Source organism: Poecilia reticulata, linkage group LG3 (genome assembly GCF_000633615.1).
Source record: "Poecilia reticulata strain Guanapo linkage group LG3, Guppy_female_1.0+MT, whole genome shotgun sequence".
NCBI classification, from domain to species: domain Eukaryota; kingdom Metazoa; phylum Chordata; class Actinopteri; order Cyprinodontiformes; family Poeciliidae; genus Poecilia; species Poecilia reticulata.
In genome coordinates this window covers 23,354,264-23,364,492 of record NC_024333.1, presented here as the reverse complement: position 1 = coordinate 23,364,492, position 10,229 = coordinate 23,354,264, and the positions used below count along the sequence as shown (strand labels likewise).

The 10,229-nt window shown below is 36.9% G+C and overlaps 1 protein-coding gene and 2 pseudogenes across 4 annotated transcripts; all 3 read right to left on the bottom strand.

The window, feature by feature from the left end:
- LOC103462690 (UDP-glucuronosyltransferase 2A1 pseudogene) overlaps positions 1 to 1,941 on the bottom strand; it is a 7,810-nt pseudogene extending 5,869 nt beyond the window's left edge.
- Positions 1,942 to 2,869: 928 nt separating this feature from the next.
- LOC103462689 (UDP-glucuronosyltransferase 2B1-like) lies at positions 2,870 to 6,574 on the bottom strand. Of its 4 annotated transcripts, XM_017303947.1 has the most exons (4): positions 6,414 to 6,574; positions 6,221 to 6,337; positions 6,030 to 6,107; positions 2,870 to 5,051 (listed from the first exon to the last, which is right to left on the bottom strand). In XM_017303947.1, the coding sequence occupies exons 3-4, from the start codon at positions 6,066 to 6,068 to the stop codon at positions 3,465 to 3,467; spliced, it is 1,626 nt and encodes a 541-aa protein (XP_017159436.1). In that variant the 5' UTR covers positions 6,069 to 6,107; positions 6,221 to 6,337; positions 6,414 to 6,574; the 3' UTR covers positions 2,870 to 3,464. The 4 variants fall into 4 exon arrangements, with proteins under 4 accessions (XP_017159436.1, XP_017159435.1, XP_008403847.1 ...); XM_017303946.1 differs by having other exon boundaries at positions 6,221 to 6,574; XM_008405625.2 differs by lacking the exons at positions 6,221 to 6,337; positions 6,414 to 6,574 and adding an exon at positions 5,828 to 5,952 and having other exon boundaries at positions 6,030 to 6,097.
- A 326-nt stretch (positions 6,575 to 6,900) lies between these two features.
- The window catches only part of LOC103462688 (UDP-glucuronosyltransferase 2A2-like), a 4,307-nt pseudogene continuing 978 nt past the window's right edge, over positions 6,901 to 10,229 (bottom strand).

Here is a 10,229-nt window from a genome sequence, read left to right as displayed (position 1 = left end):
TGGAGTGTAGAGCTTTAAGAAGAATTTCCATGTTTATCCAGTGGCTTCCTTCAGTAGGAAAGACCAAGATGTTGCCACCATGACAGCAGGTGGGAATGAGAACGAGCAGGAGCAACACACTGCAGCAGCAGACTGCCTTCATCTGAAATGGAGAAAAATATCATTCAATATATAATTTTAGTAGTATAAAACAGAAACACAACAGGTCAGCCTTCCCTAATTCTAATCATCTCTTGACTGGAATAAAAAAAAATTACAGCAAAAGGTAGGCATTAATATGTATAAACTGTAAAATTCTAATTTATTTTTTGTGTCAACATTAAACATGCTAACTATTTGCTGACTGAAAGATGTTAGAGGAAATGTGAGTCTTCTCTCCTGCACTAGCATGAATATGTATTTGCCTCCTTGAATTTTTACGCTGCTTTGGAACCATGTTGTGCTACTTTGCTAACTTGTTTTAATTTTGCTACATTACTGTGGTGGCCTGTTTGCAACAAAGTATTGCAAGTGAATACAAGTCTGAACTTCAAATAGGCCACACCAAAACCTTCCTCTTTTTGAGTCAGTCCAGGGTGAATTTACTGGTGTGATTCATGTCCTGCTGGATGAGTGTACCTGAAGCTTAAGGATCTTCTGTTAGAGAGCAGAAGTCATGATATGATTTTCAATAATTGCAGCAAGCTGTTCAGAGTCTAAATTAAAAAAAAAAAAAAAAACAGCACCAGACCATCAAACTATTGTTACCATGTTTGACACTTTGTGTGATTTTGTTTTCTGAATTGTTATGTTAGCTCTACACCAGATGATCAACTTTCAAAAAGTTCAATTTTCATCACTTTAACATTATGAGCCATTTACTCTTCAACATTCAGTTGGAAAAACAATCTGAACAAGAGGTAAAGGAGAAGAAAATCGCAAGACCAAATGGCAAAAAAAAAAAGAAAGTTTTTTGTTTTTTTTCCTTTTTGCATGTCATCCATTTTTCATGAAACCCATTGGATACAACCTCCATTAGTTAAAAATCTGGTACATTGCTTGTATTACTAGTAATGATTCTGGTCTCTAAGCATATTATCGAGCAACTCTCACTGGTACATGAACTTGAACACAGTTACACTGAGTTTGATTCCACTCCCAGATTTAATTTTGAAAGACTACTTGAGTTGATAGTTTGTTTTTGATACCCTTAAGCATGCCACTATAGATACTTTTACCAGAGTTAGACAAACATGGCTCTACTAAACTAAATTATCCAAAGTTCGTTTTCTATATAACCTACAACTGAATGTGGCTTTGGATAACTTCCCCATCAGATATTATGGGATTTGAGGGCTGCACCTAATCTGAAGTATAGTGGAACAGATTATTTAGGATATCTACAGCAAGCTACCAAATGTGAAAACACGTCTTGACAGAACTGTATTTAACACTGCAGGGATAAACTGTAACATGCTTAGCTCCCTGATGTACAAGTGTAAACTTTACATGTGCAAAAATGTTCAGTAACATTTGAATGAGGAGATGCTAGCTAGATATCAAGATAGCTACTTACCGTTAGTCTTCTTAGTCCAGACCTACTTGAACGCTGTTTCAGAGTGCTACAGGACAATCCCCACACCGAACACACCTTTAGTCCAGTCACGCCTATCAAATGGTTCTATAAAGCAATAACCTGTGTGTGAGAACAATAAAAACAGACTCGCTAACAAAAATTATGCGGTGATTTTCAGGAATGTCAAACTGACGCCAAACGTTGAGTTTTGGGGAGAAATCTTGTTTAAAATCGTTGTTCAATCCAAGAATGATGACACGAAGCGAGCAAAAGCAATGAAAAGAAAGCAGGGAAGTGGAAACTTTAGAGGAAGCCACGGAAGTGTACAGAGCCTCCTGTTGAGAGAAAATATTTTCTCCATAGCGACACCTGGTGTCTGAGAAAAGGAATGCTTAGTCACTTGTTTAGTCACTTAGTTAGTGACTAAACAACACGACACGCTTTGATTCAACGAAACTGCAAATTAAAAAAAAAATGTACCAAGAAATAATTAAGCATTAAAAAAGTCACTCTAAATAGGTCAATGTGGGTTACATCCAGTGCAGAATAAACGTGACTGACAAATGTGCATTTATGTGCACCAATAAGATTTGCCAGAATACTTTGATATTTCAGGATTTCTATAGCAACAGCCTGAACCAAATTCAGTGCAAATTAACCCAATTGGTAGCAATACAATACACTGACATAATCAATATTTAGACTCAATTGGACACAATGCAATTCCACCTAACTGGGAGAGAGTCAACTAAGGGAACCCAGTAGAGTTTGATCTTGGAGCAATGCCTCCAGCATAGCAAAGGTGTGGCAACTTTGGTTGGCAAATAATAGCTGCTGTGACAGTTTCGTTAACCTTGTAAAAACTTCATTTTAGGGCACTGAATTATGAGCCTGGGTGTGCTAGAGAAACTTGTCCTCATCCTAAATTACTACAATTCAGTCACATAGCCCCATTCCTTTTTTGTTATTAAACTGGAATGCATTAAATCATCAGAGCACACTTTGGTTGATGTGACAAATCGGTTTCCCATGCTCCTGCACATAGTAAAAAGAAAGTACACACTGCATCTGTCCTTTACCAGTTCTAAAATGTGTAAATTAGAAAATTCAATGTGTATGATCTCTGTGCACTCTGGAGACCTTTTATACTCCCAGTTTTCATACTCCTCACCCAGAGTAAAAGTGAGGGCACTAAATGTGTGCAACATTATCATTAACAGTAAAGGCTCTCAGACATTGTTCCATTTATACCAACGACATGGTGTTCAGTTTCTATCTTTATTTCAAAAATTTAATATTAAATAAAAACACAACTGCATTAAAAAGTAATTTATTTTAGTAACTCAATTTAAAAGTGAAACACATTAGAAAAATTACATAGATGTTGTAATGCCTTCATTTTTGTTCATTGTGATTATTTTCAATGACAAGGACAAGATAACACTTAAAATAGAAAGTGTGACTACTAGCTGTTTAACAATTATCAATCAAAGACAATATAGCCTTATTAGAATATTCTAATCAATGAAATAGCTGAGTTAGCAAACTTACTGAATGAAATAATTTAATCAGACAATTTGTAAATGAAACATTGTCAAGTTTGGTATGTCATTCCCAYCTGCAACTTGATATCCAAGGATAATGTGATTAAATCATGTTCTGCTGCAATATGCAATATTCTGCTATCAAACACAAGAGTGGGACATATTAAAAATATTTCAAATAATTAATTAATTTACTATATCAATTAAAAGAAAAACATTTATTTATTTAAAATCTTCTAAAACAGTACCCTACTTTGAATAAAAAAGTTCAAAATATTCCTCTAAAATAAGACAATTGCTTTSATCAATAAACATCAATAAACATTATTCACAGGAAATATCTTTACACATAAAGGATAKAAATATTACTCACGTTTTACTTTACGTCTACACACAGATTTCCATAAACACCTGATAAACACGACTGTAGCTAAAAGCGTGAGCATCACTGCTGCAGTCAGAAACAGGAATACATCTACAGAGTGGTAAACGTACCAAGGCATTCGGTTAGATTGAGCTTTCAGGTGACCAGCACCTTTGTGCCTAATGACGTATTCTATCCAGAAGACGGCCGTATCAATTGGCCTCATTGGTTGATCTCTGTGCAGCCTGGAGAGTCTCTGCATGTTCTGCCTGTAGGACGGTTCGTTCAGAACTTCTTGCATAGCTTTCAGAAAGCCATCATCTTTGTCCACTGCCCTGAATGTAAGAATTTTAGCTGCACCTTTCTCTTGCAAGCGCAACAGATTGTCATATTGGTCATAAACTAGAGGAAAACCCACTACTGGGACTCCATGACACAAGGCCTCCTGGACTCCATTTGTTCCTCCTTGAGACACAAATAGCTTTATTTTAGGATGTCCTAGAAGGTCCTTTTGTGGCATCCAGTCAGTCAGTAAGGTGTTGTTACCCAGAGTAGACGGTTTGGGTCCTCTAAAGCTCCAGATGACTTTTTGTGGCAACTTCGCAAAAGCTGCTGCAATGCTATCTGCAAGGTCCTCTGGAAGTTCATCAACAAATGTTGAGATGGACATGATAATGACTCCATGCTCTCCAGAACTCTGCACAAACTCCTCCATGTGATCAGGAAGTGGTTCTGGAGGTTTACAATTAAACCCTCCCATGTACACGACATTAGGCATTGTGGGACGTGGGTAATCAAAGACAAAATCGGTTCTCATGAGCCAAATGTCTGCATCATTCTGTATCTGCTCAAAGTCACAATCAGGTCCAAGGTACTTTTCACAAAGTGGCTGGTATACTAACTTAGACGCAAGCTTGCTTTGAAGGGCAGTCATTAGATAGAAAATGATGTTTTTAACTCTCCGAAAAAAAGTCATTTTATCAGTGTAGCCAGATCCTGTCATAGGGATGTAAGATAATGGTGAGGGAGCGATGGCAAAATGAGCTTCTTGAGGCATTAACCAGCGAACATTGTAAACTAAAGGGAGATTCATGTATTTGGCCAAAATTGCCCCATTACCCCAGCATGGATCAGTAAGAACCAGATCAAACTTGGTCTCATTTAATTTCCTCATCAACTCCACATTATCCAGCAGAGCTGGGACAAATGAGCTCACTAAACTGTAAATATTAAGATTTTTGTCAAGCATTTCTGTTGTTATTTGGAAAAAACGCGTGAGAGTTAAAGTCCCCTGTTCAAATTTTATGAACATAGAAAACATTTTTTTCAAAAAATCTGCATTTACCAAGCTCTTTTCTACTGGAACTATGAAACTCTTGTAATATAAGGGATTATCCTTGATGTACCAGGTTTTGCTAGCTCGTGCAACAGTTACATTGTGTCCCCTGGAGTGTAGAGCTTTAAGAAGAATTTCCATGTTTATCCAGTGGCTTCCTTCAGTGGGAAAGACCAAGATGTTGCCACCATGACAGCAGGTGGGAATGAGAACGAGCAGGAGCGACACACTGCAGCAGCAGACTGCCTTCATCTGAAATGGAGAAAAAAAAAAAGTTTTTTCATTGATTAGTTTCAATAATATAAAACAAAAAATTATATAATTTGTTAATTCTAATCATCTTTTGACTGGAATAAAACTAATGCAAAATGTATTAGTTCAAATGTCAAATACTACTAGACTATTTTTCACTGTCATATGTTCTTTTACCTAATAGTGATGGTTTCCATGCAATCAGTGATACAGAACTCTTGAGTTTTAAATATGAGGGAATTTAGAGCTCATCACTAAACATCACTAAACTTTTCCAGTTTCACCATTCAAGTGTATTTTCTCAGCAAATGCGCTTTTACATATTGTATTTTATTGTATTTTGGTTGCATTTTAATGTCTTCATAAATATGGAGGACCAACATTTTAATAATTAAAATTAAAATCAGAAATCAATATTTTTTGTTTTTCCTCAAGTTAAACAATTATCTACATAATTCAAAAAAGGGTGACAAAATAGTTTTAGATTTAGAATGTTAGCATCCATAAACTTATAATTCTCACTGGGAAGAGATTTCTTAAGTTTTACGATGTCTATTTAAAAAGTAATCCAACTGTTTTTCAAAGATTGCTGGAAATAATGGTATGTCGGATAAATCTGTTTTCTTTTCATAAATGTTCGTTTGATTAAGCAAATAAACAAGTAAGCATAATTATCTAAAAAAGCAAAACCACCATTACCACCCTCAAAGATGAAACATACACACCATTTGCTGGCTAGTCAAAGATAGTCAGAGGAAGTTTAAACCTTTTCTTACATTATGGGATTTGAGAGCTGCTCCTAATCTGAAGTAGTGGGACAGACTACATGTGGAAACACGTCTTGACACGACTGGATTTACCACTTCCGGGATCAGTATAGCATGCATTTCTCCCTATAAAGCTTACATGTGCAAAAAATGTTCAGAAACATTTTTCCAGGGTACCTGTCAAGTTCCCCGTTTTAGCCGAGAAACTTATGTATTTTACCCCTCTGTCTTCCTCTTCCTGCCGTTTCATGTTACAGTAGTTTTCTTCACACCCACCCCACCCCCGCTCCGACGGCAACAGCGGTGGGATAAACATTTCATGGATTCTCAAATCCAAAACTTGACAGGTATGACAACCAGACAGGAGATTAAATAGATGTTCAGACGGATATAGCTACTTACAGTTTGTCTTCTCAGTCCAGACAGTGGAAGCTGTTTCAGTGTGCCACAGGACAATCTTCATAAATGACAGACATAAGGTACACACAACCTTTAGTCCAGTCACGCCTGCCAACGGTTCTACAGAGTAATACACTGTGATGACAGTCGTAGCAGATTGACTAACTCAAATGAGGCGATGTGAAAATGAACTGACTCGTATCGTCGAGTTTAGGAATGAAATCCGGTTTTAAAACGCTGCTCCATACAACAACAATGACATGAAAACCGTGCAAAAGCAATGAAAGGAAAGCAAGTTAAGTGGAAACATTACAGGAAGTCACCGAACTGCGATTTTCTCTGGCTGAGAGAAAATATTGTCTCAATGGCGACACCTAGTGCCTGAGTAAAGAAATGTAGAAATTAGAAACTGATCCATCTTTGCAGCACGACACGCCTTGATTCAGGTAGATTCTGTAAATATCAAAAACATATTAAAAAAATTTCAGCATAAAAATACGTCAATATTGGTTGCATCCAGTGCAGAATGTTTATATATACTTATAACACAATATTTTATTCTGTGCTAAACAGCTACTGTACTAAACAATAGTTTGTAACTAAAATCCAATTTATTTCAGTACAAATTGGAAAAGAAAATTGTTATAAAAAGAAAACAACATGTATTCATATATATTTTTAATATCATAAAATAAACAAATATGTGGAATAAACATTGCAGGATATTATGGACTACAATAAAAAGTAAAAATTACACCCCCTTAGCCACCAATATAATATTGAACAAAACCCATTTGTAGTATTGTTAGAGTCCAAATATATTTCAATACAAGCATTCAAAGAGTCCATCAAGTTCATATTACTGCTTTCAATCTTGTCTCCAGCTTGTGAAAATGTTTAGATGGTGCTGACTTGATGAATCTGTCTAATCATTACTCAAGTTTTACTTTACATCCACACACAGATTTCCATAAACACCTGATAAACATGGCTGTTGCTAAAAGCATGAGCATCACTGCTCCTGTCAGGAACAGGACTACAACTACAGAGTGGTAAACATACCAGGGCATTCGGTAGCACTGAGCTTTCAGGAGACCAGCACCTTTATGCCTCATGACATATTCTATCCAGAAGACGGCCGTATCAATTAGCTTCATTGGCTGATCTCTGTGCAGCCTGGAGAGTCTCTGAATGTTCTGCCTGTAGGACGGTTTGTTAAGAACTTCTTGTATGGCTTTCAAGAAGTTGTCGTCTTTGTCCACTGTACTCAATGTAAGAATTTTAGCACCACCTTTCACTTGCAAGTGCAGCAGATTGTCATACTGATCAAAAAACAAGGGTAAACCCACTACTGGAGCTCCATAATAAATGGCTTCTTGGATTCCATTTGTTCCCCCATGAGTCACAAATAGCTTTGTCTTAGGATCTCCTAGAAGGTCTTTTTGTGGCCTCCAGTCAACCAGTAAAGTGTTGTTACCCAAAGTGGACGGTTTGGGTCCTCTATAGCTCCAGATGACGTTTTGTGGCAATTTCGCAAAAGCTGCTGCAATCTCATTTGCTAAATTATCTGGAAGTTCAGGCACAAATGTTCCTAAAGACATGATAATAACTCTGTGTTCGGCAGAACTCTGCACAAACTCCTCCATATAGTCAGAAAGTGGTTCTGCAGGTTTACAATGGAACCCTCCCATGTACATGGCATTAGGCACTGTGGGACGTGGGTAATCAAAGACAAAGTCAGTTCTCATAAGCCAGATGCCAGCATCTATCTTTAAATGGTCAAAGTCACAATCAGATCCAAGATATTGCTCACACAGTGGCTGGTAAACTTGCTTAGTGACCAACATATCATTCATTCGGATGATATAGTATAAAATGTTGTTTTTAACCCTTTGAAAAAAGGTCATTTTATCAGTGTAACCAGATCCTGTGATAGGAATATATGATAATGGCGAAGGAGTGATGCCAAATTGACCTTCTTCAGATATTATCCAGCGGACATTAAAAACTAGAGGAATGCTTAAATGTTTGGCTAAAAGTGCTCCACTGCCCCAGCAGGGGTCAGTGAGAACCAGATCAAACTTGGTGTTGTTCAGGGCTCTAATTTACTCTGCAACATGGCTGAGACATATTCACTCACAGCCCTATGAATCTCCAGGGTAGTGCTGAACATCCCAAGCGAAGCATAAAGGAAGCTGGTCAAAGGTAAAGCCCCACGCTCAAACTGTATGATGTCACATATGATTTTGGTGATGAACTTCTGAGAGAAGCTCCTCTTCACTGGAACTGTGAATGTGCTGTAATTGGAAGTTATCTTTAATGTACCAGCTGTTGCTGGGCCGCATAACAGTCAGGCTGTGTCCTCTGGAGTGCAGAGCTTGTATTAAAATATCCATGTTTATCCAGTGGCTGCCCTCGATAGGAAGAACCAATATGTGTCCTCCTTTGCAGCAGCTGGGGACGAGGATGAGCAGGACCAAAGCCCCGCAGCAGTAGATCAGCTTCATCTGAAATACAAGCAGTTCATCTCAGTTTACAGAGAAAACAAAGATATGATACAAATTATTGAACATGTGAGCAAAGTATACTTCCAACACATTATCTGTACATTTCACGTCCTGGTAGTTATTGATCATAATTCAATAAGTCCAGCTAAATGTTAATAAACGATATATGGATGTGATTTGAAGTCTTGAGAGCAGAAAATCTTTCTCTAAATTTAGGAACGCAATTAATTACTTTTCGGTTTTCAGCGCTAGGATGTAAATAATTTGCATTGTTATCGTGATAAGTCATACTTCAACTGACAAAAAACTGAGTTTGAGTTAAGCTACAACATACGAACATCAAATCATCAGGTGTATCGAGTCCAGTCTAATAGCAGCTTCGTCAGGTTCTTCCCTGTTGATACGCCATTCCGCGCACAAACGAGGTTTTATGGCCACGGAAACAACCTCATGGTGCATTCAAGTATGCCTTGTACACTAGGAAATTAAGTTGAAGGACAATTCCGTGGAATGGTTTCATCACCTATTTTAATATCGCATTTTACCACAGTCCTATTCAGTAGCCTATTTCATAAATAACATCCTTTAATATCCATAAGCAATAATATGCTTTCTTAGACAGTGTCCAAGAAAGCGTTACTGATAATTTAAAATATGAAAATATGTAATTACTGGAAAGTAAAACTGACAGTTTTAATGCACAAAATCACACTCAATGGTCAGAATCAATTAGAAGAAATTCTTTATGACTTTATAATATAATGCTTAATAAAATTACCATTGTGAATTATGGTCATGTTTTTGATTAAGTAAAACCAGAAGAATACTGTAAAACTGCCAGCAAATAGTCGATTAGGTTATTTCCGAAGTGTTACTTGAAGCACGTAATGATGGAAAAATGTATCTCTACATGGAACCACTTTCTTGTGTACTTGAATGCATCACGTTGGTAAAACGCTACCGTAACACTGAGGGTAGACGTGCATCAGTGAATCTGTATGGACAACAAACAATGGTCGATCCCCCTCCAGAACTATCTGGAACTTACTGCACAATAAAATAAAATGAAATAAAATAAAATAAAGTAAAAATTCAATTTTAATAACACAGTTTCCATCATAACAAAACATGTACAGTTTATTCAGCAAACCTATGGTTATTTCAGTAGTCACCTTTAGCTCATCTGCAGTGAATTGTGAGACTGAGTCTGCTGGAGAAACTTGTCCTTCTCCTGTTATTAAAAAAATTACTTTCATTCAGTGGCAGAGGCCCTTACCTTTTATATTGTTGTAAACTAAACTAGAATGAACTAAATCGTCAGAACACACATTGGTTGGTGTGTCAAAACTGTTTCTTTCTCATGCTCCTGCACATGAATAGTAAAAAGAAAGTACACCCTGTTTCTGTCCTTTACCAGGTTGTAAAATTTTGTAAATCAGTCAAGACATTCTATTACTTTGTGTTAATGGATGAATATGTATATATATATACATATTCATATATAT

Bases quoted from the DNA above. Each gene is read 5' to 3' on its own strand.
- LOC103462689 (XM_008405625.2), bottom strand. From the start codon at position 5,938: ATGCATGCTATACTGATCCCGGAAGTGGTAAATCCAGTCGTGTCAAGA. The intron at 5,052-5,827 runs GTAAGAAAAGGT...TCTCCATTTCAG, and splicing joins CAGCTCTCAAATCCCATAAT to ATGAAGGCAGTCTGCTGCTG.